Here is a 22,264-nt window from a genome sequence, read left to right on the forward strand (position 1 = left end):
CAAAGGATCTCCCTGCCTAAAGCTGGTCCCTTGTGTAAGCTGGAGGCCTTGCTGTGTTAGCGAAGCGGTCCCTGGAGAGACCCTGAGCAAACCAATAGAAGCACAGAAAGCCATCGCACATCTTACTATTAAAAGGCAAAGGTCAACATCTGAAGATGTGAAAGCAGTCAGATTGCTTCATTTTTGCTCTAAGAACTAGATGACCATTTTGACTCACATATCTGCATTTGATTGACTTTCATTTAACCTTTAGGTGTCTTTATTCCTCATGCATCACCCTGCATCTTTACCTCACTCTTTAAGTCTCTCTACAGTAGAGGAGGCTGAGAAACCATCTCATTCCAATCCATCATTTCACAGATAAAGAAACTAAGGCCCAAGGTCATAGAGAGAGCAAAGGCAATACGTACACTGAGTGAGCTCACACTCAATTGACCAATACACTCAGGGCCAGAAGGAATTCAGGTGGCTGTAGACTCTTGTTTATAATGAATAATCAACCAGAAATTTCTCTGGTCAGTCAATTTGGATTTTTATATTTTCTTAAAGTAGGACACAGCTGCCTTGTTGGCTGACGAAGGCTACATCTCAATTATAAAGATCCTGGAAAGATCATTAGTAGCCAAGGTGACATATTTCCCTCTGTGGCCAGAATCCCCAATGAACTGGTGTCATCTGTGCAAAAATGGCAGTGATTTGGCTGTTGTTATGAGGTCTGATAGCTCAGGGTAAACGGATCAATAGCCAGGAGGCCCCCATCTGCCCCCATCCCAACTTACTTGAGTGATCATTGGAAAGCCCATGATGAAGAAGCAAATGCAGCAGCCCAGAGTAAAGACCGGCTTGTGTGTGCGCAGGTACTTGGGGAACTCGTCCGAGATGGAGGTCACTATGGTCTCGATGGTGGCAAACTGGAATGGATACAGGAAAGCGGCATCTGAGATAGGCCACCCAACCCAGAAGGCTCCAAAATGCCCTCTGTGTTCCCACCGGGGAAAGTGGTATCTGTGCTAGGTTTGGTTTTTAGGACTGTAGTCCCTTGACGGGACTACACAAGGCCAGCTAGGGGAATCCAAACAGGCTATAAGCTTTAAAAACTGTCTCCAGCCCCCAGAGACTGCACTCACACTCACCCATCAGGATATTTGAAGCCTCACTTTGGATTCATGAGATGTAAAATCCTCTCCTCCAGTGTCCCTGCCTTTCATCTTCTCCTCGAGGAAAAGTCCTCTTTACACCCAACTACTAACCCTGAGCTCCTGTCAGCATGATTTGTAGCAGACTCAGCCCCATAGCCACTTCCCTAAAACTCATATTATTTTCCTTTATCCAGCCCCATAGAATTTGCTTGGGCAAAACGACACCGAAGCAGGACGTGCACAGGCTAAACCTTGCATGGAGAATGGAGAGAGAGGAAAAAAGGGAGACAAGGATGGCTGCTTGGCACCATCACATGAGTCACCCACAAATAGAAGGTTATCCTGAGCCCTGGACAGGAACCTCATCATCCCTATATAGCCCGAGGGTAAGGTTCAGGTACCGCTAAGCCCACCTCCTGCTACAGGCTGCGTACAGGACCCAGGAGAAGGGGGTCCCCAGAAGGAGCCTGGAGCCGGGATGGAAGGGGAAGGGGCTCACCATAGTGTCAAGTCCAAGAGTGAGGAGCATCAGGAAAAAGATGATGGCCCAGAACGGAGAGAGGGGCAGCCTGGTTAAGGCCTCCGGGTACACCACAAATGCAATGCCTGGCCCTGGAACGAACAAGACAAATTGCGGACAGGCCCGGCCCCGGGCCCCCTCTTCCTGGAAGCCCACAGGGTCCTCTCTCCATGGAGACCCTGAGTTGGTGTTGAGTATACGCTGCTCCCAACAGTTGTTATTTTTTTACTCGTCTCCACTCATCTCCCCACTTAGACCTCAAACTCCTAAAAGGGAAGGTCCACATCTTGGGGAACTCGTTTCAGAGGAAAGGCTCAGAAATGGGCCGAAGCAGTGATTCAGATCCCAAGGCTAGATTGTGTCCCATCAATACAAACCCATCTTTGTATTGATGAGTTGGGGGGAGAATAATAATTACCCTCTAGAATCGTGGTTCTCAACCAGGGGTGATTTTGCCCCCCAGGGGACATTTGGTAATGTCTGGAGACATTTTTGATTCTCACAACTAGGAGGTCAGAGGATGATTTCTGGTGTCTAGTGTGTTAAGGTCAGGGATGCTTAGCAGCATGGGACATTCCTCACAAGAAAGAATTATTCCACCCAGATGTCAATAGTGCTGAGGTTGAGAACCCCTGCTCTAAAGGTTAGAACATGCCCAGAATGACATCATTACTCACCCCCACCCCTAACTACCCGCCCTCCTATTCACTCCACAAGGAGAAGCCTTTTACATAAAACATGAATCAATCTAAAGCTTTTAGGATCTTGCCCTACAAAGGCTTAGTAAAGATGGGGCTACATCAGTCCATGGGGTTACATCAGTCCATCCCCATAGCTGGGGAAGGGGGGAAATGAAGCATAGTGTGAGGCCTGAGAAAGCAGACAGACATGGGTCCAAATTCAAATTCCACAATTCACCAGCTGTGCAACCCTAGACAAGTGATTTAATTTACACATGAGCCTCAATTTTACCCATCTGTTCAATGGGGATACCAATAGGTTACCTCACAGAGTGGCTTTGAGGAACAGATGAGAAAACACAGGCAAAGCACTGAAAATAATGCCTCACACATCATCAACACCTGCAGAATATTAGCTTTTCTTCTGAGTGGACAATGAACTTGGAAGCTAGCAGCTCTGATTCAGGGTTTCCAAAGACTACTGCATGTGCTCTTGAAGGAGGATATCTAAGCTGCTGTTTCCTCTGTCATCACGAAGCCCTGCCAGCCACTCCCATCTGCCTCATGACCTCACTGGGAAGATTGCTGTAACTCAAGATGGCTAAAGATTGTCAGTCATGATTGTCAGTTATGACTTTCCTCGTAAGGAAAAAACTAAACGAGAATGGGCGGAGACAAGTGAATGCTGGGGCAATTGGCAGCCAGCACATGTCTAGAAACAAGAAATTGCAGCAACTGGCATTTTTGTCACTTGAGCACAAGAGCACCTTTTAAACTGAAATTTATCAGGGTGTTTGCTCCCAGTGTTGCCCCGAGCCTTGGGGTATTTAAAGAAAAAAGCCCCAAATGCCTCCGATACCCCCTGCTTTATGCATTTATTGAGCGGATGGCAGAGCCAGCCTCGGAAGGCTCCCTATGTGAACCATAAAAGAAAAGTCTGTATTAAACTACAGTTTAAAAGCGGTCTCGAATGCAGAACACTGAGGAAGGCAGTTCAGCGCTCTCGCAACAGTCGGACCCATAAAGTGGACTGGAGATGTTGAAACGGCCACTACCGGGGGCCCTGGGCTGATCGCTTTAACAGGATTCAGTCCTTTGGGCTTTACTGCTTTTTCAGGGCGAAAGTGATTTCAAAACATGCGGCCTGCTTCAATTTCAGCTGCCTCCCTAAAGTATACAGATAACGGCATCATTTTCAGCAAACTCCGTTCGTCCAAGGTGGCTGGGGAGTGGATCTTAAAAATACATTTTGTATATTATTTTGTTGAGTTCAGGTTTGTTTGTTTTCTCAAAAGATGGACTGTCTGAGCCACAGCAGAGCTTTCTCCAGATGAGGCCCACGCGCCTGGTAGAGGCCAAGTCCTGTTTCTCTCTAGCCCAATGGTAGGCAGTACAGCCCAGTGGCTGGAGCGCAGGACCCATTCCTCGTGGACTGGAGAGCTGGTGCTGCCACTTACAAGCTGTGAGACCTTGGGTAAGACTTGTTCTCTCTGGACAAAACTGTTTCCTTATCCCACAGCGGTGGGAACAGTACCCACCCTCGCCAAGTTTCTGTGAGAATTAAATGTGTTGATAAAGGGCTCAGAAGAATGCCTGGACACAGTGAGAGCTCAGTACACACAGACCATGAGAGGGGATCGAAGGGGCTCTGAATGCCAGCAACTTGGACAGGTCCCCAGAGACCTACAGCGACAGCATCCTTCATCCTAGAGAGCCACTAAAGACACAGCCAGGGGCTCTGGTCAACACAATATGTCAAGACCCACAGCACACCAGGAACGGCCACCGGGCTGTGAAACCTATTACAAATGGAGCAGCTCTCAGAGGCTATGCCGCCGGAACCCTTGTGCCTTTGGGCTGAAGGGCTGGCATCCAGGCGACAGGTAGATGGTTGAACGGTCAGGCCTGTTTGAGAGTGTTCAGTTTGACTGACAGGTCTCTGAACCATTAGGGGGCAAGGGAACCAAGGCAGCACTTCCTAGTGGTCTGCTTACCTGACGGGTACCACCTCGACCTGTGAACTCTAAACACCATTCTCACATTTGTGTCCATCTACTCTGGTCTAACCCAGTCTTTCTGCTGTTGGATGAGTATCTTGGTAGGGCTTCAGGTTGGACTTGACCATGAGTCACTGCTCCACAGGTAGCCACACAGGTGACTGGGAGATGATTCTAAAAGGTTAACTATCCCGGAAGATGCTTTTCTGGAGTAGATGCCTTAAGAACATGCCCCTTCCCTACGCTCATTGTAAAAGGCGAGGACAGCTTGACCTCATCACCAACCCCACTCTCAGGCCCCCAAAACTCCAATATGGCCAAGCTTAGGGGTAATGACTGTGATAAAATTGCCTCCCTTAGAAGGGAGCAGTAAACAAAATAAAATATTGTTAGGTCATTAAAGAGAACCTGTTGTTAACTAAAGACCCAACTGAAGTTACTAACGTTGAGTCAGCAAAAATGTACTATGTGTCTATACGTCAATCTTTCTCAGCTAGGAGAGAGTGGGGCTGGCCTAGAATGCAGGCCTGACCCCAAATCTCTGTTCTATATTCATCAGGCCTCCATTATACCGGGGAAATCAGACAAGCATGTAAAGCACATAAAAGAATGCATGTAAATTCAGATGAACAAGGCTAGCCACCCCACTGGGTCGGGGAGAAGGCCTCATGGGCCACTGCCTCCTCCCCGGCCGGGAATGCAGCCCACTGTCCCTGTGTTGGTGACAGTGAGAAACTATCAGTTAGTAACACAACACCTTAGAACCTGGTAGAAGTGCTCTTCTCCCCGTTAAAATCAGAGGAAGTGAAAATCTGGAAAGGGAACGTTTCCGAGAGAAACACAGGCAATTGTCAGATGCTTTCTATATAAAGGAAAAACCAAATTCCATTTGGGCTTTAATAGCATGTGCCCCCCAAATCCCTCACCTGGGGGCAGGAAAGAGCTCAGACGCTCAGAAGCATTAACCAATGTGCCCCGTGTCTCATGAATCACTCTGGCAACTCGGCCACTGGTTCACAACGAGCTCGGTCATGTCACAAAAATAACAGCTCAGATCTGCTAGGAAGTGGGGCAGGACCTACCTACTCCAGCTACTCTGCTGGGAGGAAAAGAGGGAGACATGGGGTGGCACAGGCACCCCTGAAGACAAAGCCTTCTCTCCCCTCTCTCTTTCCCTCCATGCTCCCCAGGGGGCTGAGAATTTTCAGTGGGTAGAACCATTGGCTCAGCGCCTCTAATTTAGTGCACTGTGCAGAGCCAAGCATCCCCGGGTTTCACACTCTCCAGGGAGACATAATTACCCCCCTGGAGTGTGTGTGGCTCTTTAACTCTTTGGGGCCAGCAGTGCACCCTCAGCACCACTGAAGCAGTAATTAATTATCCTTGGGAAACCAGGAGAGACCCAGCAGCCCACCAAGAAGATGACATTTCTAGGGCTTCGTTTTCTCAGTGCTTGTATCTGAGCTATTATCTGAGAATTGCAGTGAGCTTGAAGAAAGGTAACCACACAGAAAAGCCACTCACAGGTACACACTCTGGATTGTCAAGGGCCCACAGTCACGTCCCCACAGCCCCTGGCATGGTCCCTACACTGAGTCATCCCCTAAATATCTAATTAGAGAATAATAATGATAGGCAGTAGCCACAGTGAAATCCGTGAATCCCAGAAAATCTACCAAACACCCAAATCCTTTGTCGGACAATGCCGGGTGGAAATAACGAGTTACATAAAAATATTAAACACTCTCTTTGCAAAACACTGTGCTAGAAATACGGATTAAATGAGAAAAACGAAAGCTCTCTGTAAACTCGGAAATACCACACAAACCTTAGCCATGAATCTAGTGATGACTTGGGTAGAGAATAAACATTTATTCTACATCCCCCTGACTGCCACCATCCAACCTTTCCACCACAGCGGGGGAAAAAACAAACTGCAGGTCTGCCTTGCTAACTAAGCAGAAAGCCCTGACAGCACATTTGACCTAACAGTCAGGGAAGTGCTTTGTCAGGAAAAGGCTGCTCTGAAGTTAATGCTCCCATGAAGCGTTAGTGCTGGGTTTCTACAGAGTCCCCTGCAAGCAGCGCCATCCTACAGCAGGCTGTGCCCACCTCAGCTCCAGGGACAGCGGTGTGCCTGCTAACTCCTCCACCCACACCTAACAGGAGGAACAAGGTAGGCCTGACTTAGGCTGGAGCTGAGTGAAGGGGGAAAGGGAAAATGAAGCCAGGAGAGAGAAAAGCAGGACATGGGCCTGTATAGCGAGGCCAGTGGCTAGGGACTGACCAGCCCTAACCCTGCATGAGCTTCTGCTGAGGATATCTCCGCAGAGGGGAACCCAGGCTGCCCTACCCTCCCTCCTGTTCCAGAGGCTAACTTCCCAGCAGAGCATAAATGAGGATCTCGTGAGGTGAGCCTGGAACTCGCCCTGCAACAGCAGAGTGACAACACTGTACCTTGATCTGCCACGTTCTCAATGTTGACCTTGCGTTCATTGGCCATGAAGCCAATCACTGAGAAGATGACAAAGCCGGCAAAGATGCTCGTGGCACTGTTGGTGCAGGTGACAATTAGGGTGTCCCTAAAGGAAGAGATGAGAGTCGGCTGTTAGGTATGCTTGGTGAGTAGGAAGGGACAAGGGGAATGGCACACAATGTGTGCACGTGGGTACATGCCATTTCTAAACACACGTCCACTGCAGGTTGGCTTTGTTTTCTCTGATTCAAAAGGAAGGGAGCAACCAGCCCTGACCACAGTCTCCCTTAGGCTGAATTTATAAGCACCAAATGGCTCAAACAGGTCTCCCAAGCCACCCTGTTCCAGGGCCTCTGGCTCCACGTGCTATAGAACCAGGTCTCCCCTTATTGCAGTGGCAGAGGCAAGTCTGTTCATCACATCAAAGCTTGAAAGGATGGGGCCTTTTGGGGACAGGAATCATGGATGAGAGAAGGGAAGGCTGTGGGGCCATGAAATGCCACCAAGGTAGGAGGACAGCCTGGGGTTGGGACCCCCAGGCTGAGAAGAGCAAGGGGTAAAAAAGGAGAGAGAGGCCAGCGCTCTGCCTTCATCCAACTGCCCTCTGTTGGCCACAAGCTGCAGCTCCCCAGCCTACCCTGTCCAGCCATCCTAGATCAAGAAAAGTCAGCTAGATGGAGCCTCAGCGCCAAATTCAAATCCTGATTCTCCTACGTGTTAGCGGGGCATGACCTTGAGCTAGTTGCTTTCTTTCCGCTCTGGTTTTAAGTAGTGGCAGTGACCCTGCCTCCCTCGCAGTCATGAGGACTGCGAGGATGGAGATGGTACCTGCACAGCACAGGGCCCGGCACAGAGCAAGTGCTCAGGAAACAACCCGCCTTGTCTGGACCCTTAGTTTACTGGTGAGGCAACTGAGGCCCAGGGGAAGGTAATGGACTGATTAACGGCAGGTGACAATTTCAGTTCAGATTCTCTGCCTCTCAGGCCTGTGTCCTTTCTGCCACGCCACACAGCCTCATTTCTAACAAAGCGCAGAGCAATGTCCGCCCCTTTGATGGTGTTCGGCCTGATTCTTGGGTCATCAGTTAATGAGCAGCAGTGACCAAAGCAGTTCAAAGACCTTCGTCTGGCATTCCAGCTGTCATGGGCTGAACTGTGTGCCCCTGAAATTCATATGTTGACATCCTAACCCCCAGCTCCTCAGGATGTGACTGTATTTGGAGATAGGGTCCTTAAACAGCTAATTAAGTTAAAAGGAAGTCATTAGGGTGGGCCCTAGTCCAATATGACTGGTGCCCTTATAAAAAGAGGCGATTAGGACACAGATACACGTATAGAGGGTAGACACAGGGAGAAGACAGACATCTACCAGCCAAGGTGAGAGGCCTCAAAGAAATCAACCCTGCTGACACCTTGATCTTGGACTTCTAGCCGCCAGAACTTAGAAAAGTCTGTTGTTTAAGTCACCCATTCTGCGGTATTTGTTATGGCAACTCTAGCTAACTAATGAAAGGGTGTCTCCAGCCCCATGTGCGCACACCTGCTCTCATCCCACTAACCTGCTCCTGCCCCACGTTCCTATCCCACGCGGTCCCTCCAGCTGTTTCTGCCACCTGAAAGCCTTCCCTCCTCCCCTGCACCCATTGAAATTTGGTATAGAGCTCACTTTTGTGAGGTGATGCTAGCCAACCCAGGCCACAGCTTAATTATAATCTTTTCCTCTTGTTTCACAAAATATCTCATATAATAATAATAAAAATAATAATGGCAACTGCTGTTTATTGAGCACCTATTATGTGCAAAATAGTTTATCTTACCACTTTGCATACGTCATCTCTTACCTCTCAACAAAATATTATAATCTGAATTTTATAGATGAGGAAACAGTCTCAGAGAAGGGAAGTATCTTGCCCACATCTTGAAGTGTTAGTAAATGGTGAAGTCACAACTCAAAAGTAATCCCTTCCACCCCTCCCTCCTTCCTTCCTTCCTTTTCCTTCCTTCCTTCCTTCCTCCCTCCTTCCTTCCTTTCTATCAGCCCCCCAAGAGAATGGGCCTTATTCTCCTATTGCCTGTCAGACAAATTTAACATTCAGATATCATCTCCTCCAGGAGCTGTCCAGGCTCTCTCAGGTCTTTGGGGTTCCAGAGCTCCCTAATATCACACTGTCCAAATGTCATTATCATCAGAATCACCTCAGGATCCTAGCTGAATATGTAGATTCCTGGGCCCACCCAACCTCCAGACATTCTCATTAATAGGTTTGGGAGGAGACTCAAAGTTTGCTTTTTTTTTTTTCAGCTTTATGGAGGTATAACTGACAAAGAAAATTGTATCTTATTTAAAGTGTACAATGTGGGCCAGCTGAGTGGCTCAGTTGGTTAAGAGCGTGAGCTCTGAGAAATAGGGTCACCAGTTCAATTCCCACAGGGGCCAGTGAGCTGAGCCCAAGCTGAGCTGCCAACAGGTGGCAGGATGGCTCAGCTGGTGAGAGCACGTGCTCCTAACGACAAGGCTTCCAGTTCGCCTCCCGCATGGGATGGTGGGCTATGCCCACCCGCAACTAAGATGGAACATGGCACCTTGAGCTGAGTGGCTGTGAGCTGCCGACAGGAGGCCAGATGGCAACTGGACTTGGGAGCTGAGCTAGCTGCTCCCTCCACAACTAAGACTGAAGGACAACAACTTAGCTGTTCCCCTCCCCCAATTCCCCAATAAAATCTTTAAAAAAAAATAAAAAAATAAAATAAAAAAAATATGAAGTGTACAGCGTGACGATTTGATATATGTATACATTGTGACAAGATCCCCACCACTGAGTTAATTACCACATCCATTGCCAAGGTGCTCTTTTCTTTTAGGGGGTCTCTAGAAAAACATTTATCAAGTGACTGAATGACCATACTTCATCACTGACTACCATCCGACTAGACCCATGGACTAGGTAGCTTACAAAGTGACTGTCCCAGGACACAGCTAGTTGCTCAGCTCCATCCCATGTGTCACAGTCAGCAGTGCAAGGTGGGGTCCAGGCCACCAGAAGCCAGCAGCAGGGCCTCGGCAGGGGTTTCACCTATGCCAGAGCCAACTCTGGTTCTATTTCAGGTGAAGTGTGAGGATGTGGCCTCAGGTGTCTGATGACTCAGCCCATTGTTCTGTCCCCAGGTCCCACTCACCAGCCACCTCTGGGACTTGGAGTGCCTCCACATACCTGTAGCAATTGTTGTGGAATTTGTTGTAAGAAGAGAGAGTGATCAGGCCTCCCCATGCAGCAGATAAAGAGAAGAAAATCTGAGTGGCAGCATCTTTCCACACCTGGGAGGCAAAAGGGGCGGAGTCAAGGTCACTGGAAGAGGCTGGCCTATGGGAGGGGAGTCTGCCAGGACCGGGGCCACCTCATCTCCCCAGGGGAAACAGTCAGGGACAAGATGCCTTTTGCACCAATGTGAATGAGAAACACACATCATTTGTGCTGGAAGCTAAAAAGGCAATAAATTACCTGGGAGATTTCAATGCCATTCTGATCAAAGGAGAGGAACTCAATAAACTACACACACATTTCGTGCTTCTATTTCCTACCATGTAAGACTACACAGAAGGGGAGAGCCCTTTCTTTTGCTGCATACACTCTCAAAAAACATTCTGTGGTCTGGCCGAGTGGCTCAGTTGGTTAAAAGCTCGCTCAAGAGTGTGAGCTCTGAGCAACAGGGTCACCGGTTGGATTCCTGGCCTGAGCTGAGCTGCTGCTGAGCTGCCAACAGGTGGCAGGATGGCTCAGCTAAAAAATAATAATAATAAAATAAACATTTTGCAACAGCAAGATATATTCGTGGATACAAAATATAAACCTTTTAAATTGACATTCCTACAGATTACAACTGCTATTGAAAGTCTAAACTTCTATAGCCCCTCATCCTAGTAAAGCAACCTCTGTACCACGGTACAGTGGATTTTATGGTGCCACATCCTTCTTGAACTTGGCTGACATCACCTCTTGGTTCTGTTGGTGATTTCTCTCACTTGTCCTCATAAAACACCAGAAGGCTTCTCAAAGGTTTTTGAGCTAGAGATTTATCTGATTCGTATGATGGACCGCCTATCATTTTTATAAGTTAAAACAGGTTTTAAAGGTATGCTTAAAATATGCAAAGAGGGCCAGCCGAGTGGCACGATGGTTAAGAACTGGCTTGGGACACCAGAGGGCCCCGGTTCAGATCCCACATATGAGGGCCAGTGACACTGCCCTCCACAGCTAAGATGGTGAACAACAGCTCAACCTGGAGCTGGGCTGCCGTGGAGTCGCTGGCGACGGCGTAGGCTGCAGCCCCTGTGGCAGTGGGTTGCCATGGGTTAAAAAATATATATATATGCAAAGAGACAGTTCAAGCATGTGCCAGAAAAACCTGGGCCTATTCCGACATCCATTCTCCCGTACGCCTTCATAACAAAGCTGTGGTTTTATTTAAAGGTAGCCATTCGTCCAGCTGAAGGACCACCTCCCAGCCTCAAGGAGACGTGCAGCTAGAAGAGGACAATCATACGATTTAGTTTCTGGACACTGATGTAAAAATCATGTGTGATGTGGGACTTCCGGGGTTTCCCCACTTTTAAAGAGAGGGAGGGTGCCCATCTCCACCCCTTCCTCGCCCCTTTGTGCTACCTAGAATGCTGATACGATGGCTGGAGCTCTCGCAGCCATGTGGAAGCGATGCACTGAAGATGGTGGGACGGAAAGACAAGAGCTAGGGCCCTGGATGCACTATGGAGCCACGCAGCCCATTGGGCTGCTTTAGTGCATGCAAGTGAAATAAACTTTTCTCTTGTTTACATTGCCATTATCTGGAGGTTTTCTGTCATGTGCAAACCCAATCCTAGCTCTGTGTTCTTATCGTATTCTGGAAAAACATATTTCTTTAAGGTGGGAAAACTCACTTCGTGTGAAATAATCACCCCCTCATTTGGAGGTTAAAACCTAACGGATCGGGCATTTTAGAGGAAAATACGCCTGTACAGATTGTGCCAAGAGGCAATGCAGTGTGCGCTGGCCTTGTGTTGGCGTGCCAGCGGTGCTCAAATGTGTCTGCGCTCTTTCAAATAGAATCGCTGGTGTTTTGCCTAAGCGCTGTTATTTTCCGATCACCAAAACTCCATTCCCAACACACTATAATTAGTAACAGATAAGTGGTGTGAGGTGGCTCAGAGCTATTCATGGGATTTCATTCTTCATTTCGGCCTCCGCTGCTACCCTAGATGTAGGACAACTATTCCAGGAAACTGAAAAACCCCAGCTGACCATTTGTCATGAAAGATTTCCTGAGTGCGTCACGCTCCAAGATGATCAGGACCTTGTAAAAGGGGACAGTGGGATGCCCTGTGGCGGGAGGCTGGACCCCTTCTGTCAATGTCCCAGCTCGGGGCCCAGCCCCAGGTGCCATTCCCCCCACAGACATTTCGTAAGCGAAACCACAAGCTTACCGTGGCATCCGTGAGTTTCTCCCACTTAGGTGTGATGAAGTACCAAATCCCAGCACCAGCTCCAGGCAGGGTGACTCCTCGGATGAGGAGGATCACGAGCACGACGTATGGGAACGTGGCCGTGAAGTATACCACCTGGAAAAGCCATTCAACAGAAAGACCGGATTGAGCACACCTGCCAATCATGCCAAAGGAGCCTCAACAGAGGCAGGGTGGGTCTGCCACCTGGAAACAAGCGCCTGATGCTGAGGGCATCCAGGTAGTATTCCCCAAACTCTGCCAGGGCTGGGGACACGGAGAAGGCACTGGGACGAAAGGTAAGTCAGAGAGAGCCAAAACTAAGGTCTATGGGAGGACACCCAAGGCTGGGGGTGAGTGGCGAGGGGAGAGCTTAGCCCACCCAGCTGCTGAATGGACAACTCCCCCAGGAACCACTGAGGGAGGAAGGCTGCGTGCCTCCCTCATCCTTAACCCCTACCCCACCCTCTGCTTGAGGTCCCAAATTCCACCATTAGAGATGAATCCTTTTAGCTGAAGCCTTCCACCTTGTTTATATAGACATCTTAAGTGAGGCGGCCCAGTGAGCTAAAAAGACCCTGGTCTTCAAATTACACACATTTAGGTTTAAATGACATTGCACCTCTGGCACTGAGTAGCTCTGAGAACTTGAACAAGCTGCTAAGCTCCCTGAATCTCAGTTTTTGCATCTGTAAATGGGGACAATAGCACCTTGCTTAAAAATAAATAATTGTGAGGATTAAATGAACCCCTTAGCACAGTGCCTGGTTTATAATAGATGGTCATTAAATACAGTTAAGTTCAACAAGCATTTACCGAGGGCCTACCATGAACTGGGTCCTGTGCCAGACATGAGATGCGTAAAGATGAAGGGACTCATGACCTAGAAGACCCAGAGACAGTGTCTGACACACAGGACACCCCGAAGTCCAGGGGAAGGCACTGTGTCAACCTGGGAGTAAACTAAAGGACTCAGGGAGATGACAAGTGAGCTGGATCGTAGATGCCAAGTGCAACTGAAGGAGGTGAGGCAAGGTGGGAAGGCGAAGGAAGAACGTGGGTAAGCAGGTGTGTGAAGACAAAGCTCTAATCACTCACTGTTAGGATAGAATCAATTTGAGTCTAAGAGAGAGGGAGGGGCATTGGAGACATGGCAGGAGGCCTTGAATGCCACCCAAAGGATGCCCCTGGATTCTGGACAAGAGGTTGGGACCAGCGTCCAGGAACATCTGGAAAGTAACATCAGCAGAACTTGGGGACTGTGGTTGGATGGGGATGGGTGGGAGATACTTTCCTTCTTTATCTGTCAATCAAACCTGGGAGTGATGGAAGGGCTTGGGATCAGGAGTTGGTAGATGGAGAGGAGAGCAGACTGTGAGAGTTCAGGCTCTACAGTGCCACGGGCCTCAGTTCAAATCCCGGCTCCATCACTTACTATCTGGGCCACCTTGGGAAGTGACTTAACCTTCTGAGTCTATTTCCACACCTGCAAAGTGGCAATAGCAACAACATATCCCTCACAGGGCTGCAGGAAGAGTACAATGGGACAACCCACGCAGCGTGGTACAGACCTGAGGGGCACTGGAAACAGAAGTGCCACTTCAGTCTTACCTAGGATTCACCAGTCCTAAATTTAATAACACTGGCAACCTTAGGCTCGCAAGCCGATTGCATTGCAAAAGTGAATTAAAAGACATTAGGTAGGATGAGGTTAAGCCCACATCCCGGGGCCACCAAATCCTCTCTGCTTCATGGGGGGGCATGTATAGCCAGCTGGGCGAGCACTGTTGGTTTAGGGACGTGCCCGTCCCACCTGCAGTCTTCCATCCCCAGGCACCTGAGACACCTGCCTCCTGGGGGGATGGGGGAGACAGAGACCCCGCCCCACTGGCTGCACAGACTCCAGAGCCTGTCAAGGGGGCTCCAGGATGGCAGTGACCAGCAGGCCTGGGATTCCGGGGGCTGAGGACTGATCTGGGGACTTGCAGGGGGTAGGTCGGGGGAAGGTTAGGGTGGAGAGTACTATATAACTCTTGGGGTTATTTCATTAAGCATTTTGGGTTTATCAATAGACATGTCAAAGACCCCTGCCCTCAAATAGCTAGAAAGATAGACAACCAGTAGTGATTGTAATAATAATATTCGTGGCATACTAGAAGGGATGAGTAGAAAAAAGAAAGTAGATCAGAGTAAAGGGGTTGGGGAGTGATAGGGAGGACGCTGGGAAGATGGCCGGAGTGAAACTGGCAGACAGGGAAGGCCTCCTTGAGGAGTTGGCCAGGGCTTGAAGGAAGTGAGAGTGAGCCAACTGGGAATCTGGGAGAACATTCCAGACAGAGGGAACAGCTGGAGGAAGGCCCTAGGGAGGGACTGTGCCTGACTTCTGGAAACAGCAAGGAGGCCAGTGAGGCTGGCGTGGAGCACCGAGAGGGGAGGAGGTGGGGCAGGGGACAGGGCCTGTGGAGCTCTGGGGGAAACCGGAGCTGCTGCCGGAATTCGGGCAGAGGAGGGCCTGACGGAGCCTTTGAGCTGAACCGGGTGCCATGTTGCGAGTATACGCGGCGGCTCAAGGGGAGACGCAGGAGCCGCTAGTAGGAGGCCATGGCTGCCATGCTGGCTAGGGACAGTGATGGCCGTACCAGGCCGCTTCACCGGAGCTGGGGCAAATGGTCAGACACGGGGTATATTTTGCAGGAAGAGCCAACAGAATTTCCTGACCGATTTAATGTGGAATGGAGGGTAGGGAAGAGGCAAGGAGGACCCCGAAGGTTTTGGCCTCAGCCACTGAACGGGCGGCGTTGCCATCAGCTGAAATGGCGCCTGCTGCAGGTTACGGAAAGATGCAGAGGTCTTCCTCTAAGCCCCGTTTCTCGTCAAGGGCGAGCTCTTCCGTTCTGGCTGCAGACCAGGGAAGGGCTGGCCTCCTTTTCTCTGCACTGCTACCTGCTCCACTGACCAGGGGGCCTCTTCCCCGCTCCACCCGCCTCCCAGCACTCTGAAGCTCTGACGGGACTCGGGGGACGGGGGGAGCCTGCTCCCTCCTGTTCTTGCCAACCTGCTTCTGTCCTTCTTCCCCTTAAGTGAAGTCCGTCCATGCACAGATGTTAGGAAACCCAAAGGCATCTGACATCTCAGAAGAAAACCACCCAGCTCGGGATGGCCCAGGCTGTCCTCCCAGCTACCCCGTGGGGCTGGGGCTAGACAGGAGAAGCTGCAAGGGAGGGTCACGGCCTCCCCTGGCGGGAACCAGTCTGACTTCCCCACCTCACCAGGGCAGTAGGAACAGGGTGACAACTACGGAATATCTTCCTCCCTCCTGACCACATGGGGCTGGTTGGAAGTGAGGATAGAAGGAGGCAAGGGAGAGGACTTGCAGGAAGAACACCCCAAGACTGGTACAAGCCTGACCCGCTGAGACGGCCCTTCCCGTTTGCCCGCTGGAGACTGTCCAGACATGACCACTGAGGAGCTCCCTCTGTGGATCAGGTGTTAACAGTCCCATTTGCACAGGAGGAAACAGAGCCTCAGGCTGGGTCTCACAAGGGCTTACAGATCTCACTCAAGGTCTCACAGCAGGAGCCAGGTTCCCAAGCTGATGCTCTCTAACTCCAAGGCCGTTGTTCTTTCCATTAACGGCCCTCTATGGGCCACATTATCGGAAATGAGTGAGGCAGGACCAGGAAGAGGCAAGTGACTCACTGAGGGGACAGCGTAAGGAGGCACCCGCTCTCGGGGTCCAACCTGGCGCGTGCAGGAACCTGAGGCTTGACACTGCCTTGTCTCACACCTTAGGTACTTGCTTACCTCACCCAGGTCCTGGCCCTGTGTGGGGGATGGTGCCTCTGCTTTGTAGATGGTGATCCTGCTGAACTGAAAGGGGCACCTTTGGTTCATAAATCCTGGGCAATGCCTCAAATCTGAGTCAGGTGTAAATGGAGGCTGTGTGCCAGCTAGTTCCCGTGTTGGTGGGCGGGGGCGGGGAGGCTTCAGCGTGCACCTGTTTCCGAATGTACTGTCAGAGGGATTAAACCTGAACAGTAATGAATTACACTTGGCAGGAGTGACAATAACTAGTTGATCTGCGCCTGCTGGCCTGACACCTGGCCACATTCTCCTCACGGTGGGAGCCCTGAACAGGTGGTAAGGTAAGGCCTCACCAGCCCGTGCTAGCTAATTAGGTTAGCTTTGTGTTGTTGCCAAAGCTCCCAGGCAGAGCAGTCCCTGAGGTCAGGTGGGCTGCATTTGACCTTCAGGCTGCCTCCTTGTCACCCCTGCTTCTGGAATTCTAGCTGCTCCAAGGGCGATGGAGGTCTCATAGGAAGACAGGGGCCATCCTGGTCTCCTTGGGCCCTGAGCAACAGGAGCTGAGCTTATCTTGCTGCTGAGACGTGATAGTATTCATGGAATTTCAATCACAAGGAAGCCCTTCAGATAAGGAGCTCCAGCCAGCGCCTTCACCCCGGCTTCCAAACAATGCTCCATGATTAACATCTGCACTCCAGGGCAGCATCATTATTTATGGTGGTATTCCTCATTTAAAAAAAAAATTGAACATCAATCCCTAGTTAGCAACCTTTCTCAATGAAGCAGAGATAAGTTAGCTCTAAGTAGATCTAAAAGAAAAACTTACCTGCTCAGGGCTGCTCAGAAAGTCCCATTGCAGAAAGCCCATACTACCGAGCACCAAGGATTAAATGTTAAACCAAAGGAAAGAACAGGCTGTAACACCATCCTAAAACATCACACACATAAATAAAAACATTGCGACCCTTACGGCAGCGCCCACATGTGTCCTGAGGTTTCCTGGACTCCTTGCCTGCAGGCTTTGGACCTGAGCTTGGGGTGGGAGTTCCATCATCGCAAAGGGTCAGCTAAGCTATTGCTCAGCAAGAGTCGCCAAGTATTTGCTCAACCAAGATCCCACTGGCAGGACTGTCACCTTCAGTGTTGGGGGCGCGTGGGGTGGAAGAGTGTTGGGCTGAGGGTGGGAAAAAGGACATGAAAGACTGAGAAATGGTGGTCGGGAATGAGGAGGAGGGAGGGACCCACTTCACAGTTTGGGTCTTTTTCCAGCCTCTTGGCAGCAGCAATAAATGACCTGGCAGCCAGAACAAGAGGCAAAACGCCAGCCAGCGGCACAAATTCTAGAGTTCAGTGGGGGGGTGACTGAGTCCTATCAGGGAGGTCCCATCTGCTGAACCAAGTGGAAGAAAGCTAATCACAGCATCCCCACCATACAGCAGGAGCTCTGTGTCCATTGGCTTCATTTAATCCTTCAAACAGCCCTGAAACACAGGTGTTATCGTCCCATTTTACTGATGGGAGCAAAGTCACGTGCCAAGGCTCAGCAGCTGCAAGGCCAGCATCAGAACTGCGCCTGCGTCTCACCTCTTCCCAGCATTCCTTCTCATGACACAACCACCCCGGGCGTCCCAGAGCTTTCTCTTTGGTAAGTCCAAGTTCTTACTTTTCCTGAAGACTTGATTCCCTTCGCCAGAGACGCATACACAATCACCCAAGCCAGGAAGAGGCAGAAGGCTAGCGGCCACCTGATCTCTCCAGGATATTCAATCCCAGCAGAGATCTTCAGCACAAAGTACCTGAGAGAGAGAGAGAGAGAGAGAGAGAGGAGGGAAGGAGGTGACCATCTGCAGGTGTTAATCTCCAAGCAGAGCGTGCAGCCTTGAACAAATTCCAGCAACCCCACCCTCCCCATCAGGGACCTGATTAGTAATTTCAAATTTCTGAAAATCAGTACAAGGCCATTATGTGAAATGACTGAAAATGCTGCTCTGCTATTTGGTTCAAGGGGCATTGGGCATGTCCCAAGGCTGCGGTTGGCTGAAACGTGTAAGCAGCCTGGCTGGACCTTATTCTAGGACCATATTGAAAGACAGACACCAGCTGCTAACAGAAGGGGGCTGCTGGTTATCTGTAGCTGCTGCTGACAATCCGTGTATATGCTGGAGAAGTCATGGCCTGCCCGGTGACCCCCACATGCCTGGCAGTGATGACTTGTAGCGATGACTTGTAGCCTGGGAGGAACGTGGGCAAGGAGGACAGGAGGAAGTTGTACAGACAGAGAGTTTTGATAAGAATTGGATAAGCCCTTCAATTCTGCAACAACCAAGTCATGCATTCTGGGTGAAAGTGCTATGTTTGTAGGCTGGTGGTTTTCTGTAACATGAGCCATGGGCCAGCCAGAACCCAGACGCTACAGGACTGCAGAAATGATGGCCCAGCACATTCTGACCCACGGAAGACTGAAGGCAGCGTCACCACGCCCCTCCAGACAGCTAGCGAGTGACAACCTGAGAGGCTGTTTTGCAAGGCACAGCCACATTTTTCAGAACAAGGATGGGCCATGCTCTGTGGTGACAGAGCCTCTTTCAGTCTCAATCCCTGAGGCAACCTGGATTCAAGAGCTGAGAAGAAGTGACCAAGGGTGGAAGTGACCTGGGCTCCCAAACCTTAGGGACCATATTTCCCAAGCAATGAAAATGACCTAACCCATGTCTCTATCCCCAAATGGGTAAGCCCCTTAGTCAAGTTCCACATCACTTGGCCATCTCAAATACTCCATTCTTAAGGGATCTTGGATGAGTCCCAAGAAGCTCCTAATAACATTTCCCCTTGGGAACTAAGACTGGGCCTAGACCACAAAAAGCAGATTCACAAATCGTTTTGCAACATGGTTTATGTGATCAGACTTCATCTAACTACCAGGTCAGACTCAGTTTCTCAGTGCTCAGAGGGACTCCATGCGGACCCTCCCTGCTCCTATGTCATCTTCAAAAGGGACTATTTCATCCTTCAGCTTAACTCCCCCCTTCTGTGCTGCAGGTGACAACCATGTGCCCTCTGAGTCTAGACAGGTGAGAAACCTGACACAGGAATGAATGGGAATTGGGAGAACCAGTAGGGCGATTAGTGACCATTTGTTATTATCTAAGTACAAGCCACATACTGGGGCCCCACTGACAGATGTATTTTATTTGGCCCCCACAGTTTTATTTGAATTAGCCTGCTAGCAGTTAAAGTGGGAAAGACACATGAACATTTGGATTTGGAGCTCTGGCTGCATGGCCCACATTCCCAGAAACAGTGACCAGCTGGAGCTGAGCACTAGGAGCCTCCCTCACACATGGCAGCCATCCTCTCCAGTTCTCCACAGTCCCCACCATTCTCTATCGCCCTAATCATTGGCACTTCACTCATTTGCCTGGCAAGCAGGCAAACCTCCCTGCCAAGTCCCTGAGCACATCTGAGTTGACAACCCCCAACTTAAGGCTTAACTAGAGAACATTCTTTATTTACCCTCTGTTGGACTCAGCATACATTTGTCTGCCTTAACAAATAATTCCATGAACTTTACTAAATTGTCCTGCAGTGGCTGAGGGTTGATGTCCCTGAAGATCCATCATCAATGTCTGGCAATACAGATGTAGAAAGTACAAAACCAAGGTAAAAGTGTTTTTTAAAAAATGAATTAGTTCTTTCAATCTTTGACCATGACTTGTCTTTTGACTTTTTGCTTCTCTTCCCTTCACAAGTGCAGAAGGAAAACAAAACAAAAAGACAAACTAGTCAGCTGCTTAGATCACACTGGATCAAAGTTTTGTAATGTTTTTGTCATCGACATCATGAATTACAGCATCATGGGTTCTGTTCCCACCAGCGTTCGGCCAGCTCTCCTCTGCAGACCCAGAGGCACAACAACCTGCCCTCAGAAACCAAACCAGGGAGAAAATCTCCCTCCCTGATCACTCGAGTAAGTAGGGAGGGAGGCAACATACCCTTCGGGCCACCCACACCTCCGGTCTGCAAGTTGAATGTTCATTATTAATTCACTGGATTTATCTTAGACAGTTAAAAACTTTTTTAAAAAGCCATCTTACTTGAAATACTCTTCACTCCCGCTGACAAATGTCTTATTGGCCTGGCTGGTGAAGTTAACCATTGTCAAGTTGGGATAGGCAGTCATGCAGAAAGTTGAGTTCTTGATCTGTATTTTGGGATGGTCGCCAATGACACAGGAATCTGTTTAGAAGAGGACAGTATGGAAACACAAGGACTACTGTAGAGAAAACAGACGCAGGTGTCTTTCCCGTAACTTAAAAACAAAAGCCAAAAATATTTGCCAAATATTGGAGAGTCACTTGGAAAAAGTATTAAGTGAGCAAAGCTAGAAGAAGGTCAATGATGGAATTGTGTTTTATTCATCACGGAGCCCCAAAGCCATGCTTTGTACTGATACCTGTGGCTCTCGTCCGCAGGGCTCTCTCTGTGGGGCACGCTGTGCTAAGCTTTTTACTCTTTGCATCATCTCATTCAATGCTCTCAACAGCCTATGCAATAGGTACGGTTACCTCTGCTTTTCAAATGAGGGAAAGAGGTCAAAGAGGTCAATTAACTCTGCCGAGATCCCACAGCGAGTGAGGAAGAGAATCAGGATTCAAACCCAGATCCTTATGATCCCACAGTAAAGAAGTGGCTTGCAGAGATGACGTGCGTCGGATATAAGCAAACCTCCTGAAGGGCTCCTACCACAGAAGGCTTACTAATGAGTTCACCTTGAACTCACCGCCTGGCGCAATGGCTGCCAAGTAGTAAGTGCTCTACAATACACGAGACGTGTGCTTTTGACACACTCACGTGGCTTAGTAGAGGCAGCAACTGTGCCATGTGCTTGTGAGCAAGACCTCAAACAGTGGCTCTCAACTGGCAGTAAATTTGTCCCCCAGGGACCCTTGGCAAAGTCTGGAGACATTTTTAGTTGTCACATCTGGAGGACAGGGTACTACTAGCATCTAGTGGGTAGAGGCCAGGGGTGCTGCTAAATATCCTACAACGCACAGGCCAGCCCCCCACAACACAGGATCAGCCCAAAATGTTAATAGTGCCATGGTTGAGGATGCCGACCTAGGCTGAAATGGGGAGAACTAATGGGGAACTAACCATGTGAGTCTTAGGATGTCCATCCCTGTACTGGACACTTTAATAATTATTTTCTTGTGAAATCCTCATAAAACCTGGGAGGTGCATCCTATTATCCTCATTTTAAATAGGAAGAAGCTGAAGCGTTTCTAACCACATTGTAATGCCTCTCTGACAGCTTTATAAATATGGATCACTTGACAGATATTTTAAATAGAGTCCACCAGGACTAATCCCAAAGGATACTGTTTTATAAAGGAGCAAAAAGTCACAGTAACAACAGCTACCAGTTATATGGCACTCACCATGCACTGTTTTAAGTGCTTTACATGTATTAACTAATTGAAGCCTCTTATCATGCCTGTGAGGTAGGTATTGTTATCTCTATGTACAAATAAAGATACTTCTCTGGGGCCAAGGTCATAGAGCAAACCCAGGAGGCAAACAGGCACTCTCTCTTTGGAGGCCGTGCCCTTAACCACTTTACTGTAAAACAGAGAGCAGCAATCATGAACTCAAACACCTTTCGAAGCCAAGCTGGTGACACAACTGGGGGAAGCATATAATGGAGGGTAGAAAGAAGAAGTGGGGACTCTGGCAAACCCCAGGAACTCCAGCTAATCAGTGCAATTCTTTTCCATGTGTTCTGGACCAAAAAAAAAAAAAAAAAGGGCAGAAAATCTGGATATTTACATGAAATCTCTCCATTTTAAAATGTTGGAAACAGGTCAAGTTGTTTTTAAATATTGTGGGCCAACAAGAAAACACATTAGCCTAGATCTGGCAGATGGACTCCCAATTTGCACCCTCTGTGGACCAGCGAAGTGGGTGTGGCTCTGGGCTCAGGAGCTCCACGAGCCCTAAGCGTTGAGAAGAGTTTCTTTAGCTGTCCAAGCCTCCATTTTCTGATAATAGTTGTATCTATGAGAAAACTAAATTAAGTGAGACCACAAATGAAAAGCTTTTCTACAACGCCTAACACATACTTGGATTCAATAAACTTTAGCCATAACTCACTCAT

At 49.2% G+C, this 22,264-nt stretch overlaps 1 protein-coding gene across 1 annotated transcript in view; it reads right to left on the minus strand.

The window, feature by feature from the left end:
* SLC6A5 (solute carrier family 6 member 5) overlaps positions 1-22,264 on the minus strand; it is a 58,018-nt gene that overhangs the window by 13,649 nt on the left and 22,105 nt on the right. Inside the window, exons 5-11 of the mRNA XM_019651355.1 lie at positions 20,205-20,346; positions 17,774-17,906; positions 12,289-12,423; positions 10,025-10,128; positions 6,794-6,918; positions 1,639-1,751; positions 780-911 (exon numbers count right to left, since the gene is read on the minus strand). Of these exons, the coding sequence (XP_019506900.1) occupies positions 780-911; positions 1,639-1,751; positions 6,794-6,918; positions 10,025-10,128; positions 12,289-12,423; positions 17,774-17,906; positions 20,205-20,346 (884 nt within the window). The remainder of the gene's footprint in view (positions 1-779; positions 912-1,638; positions 1,752-6,793; positions 6,919-10,024; positions 10,129-12,288; positions 12,424-17,773; positions 17,907-20,204; positions 20,347-22,264) is intronic.

The sequence above is a fragment of the Hipposideros armiger genome, unplaced genomic scaffold (genome assembly GCF_001890085.2).
Source record: "Hipposideros armiger isolate ML-2016 unplaced genomic scaffold, ASM189008v1 scaffold_159, whole genome shotgun sequence".
Lineage (NCBI taxonomy): Eukaryota > Metazoa > Chordata > Mammalia > Chiroptera > Hipposideridae > Hipposideros > Hipposideros armiger.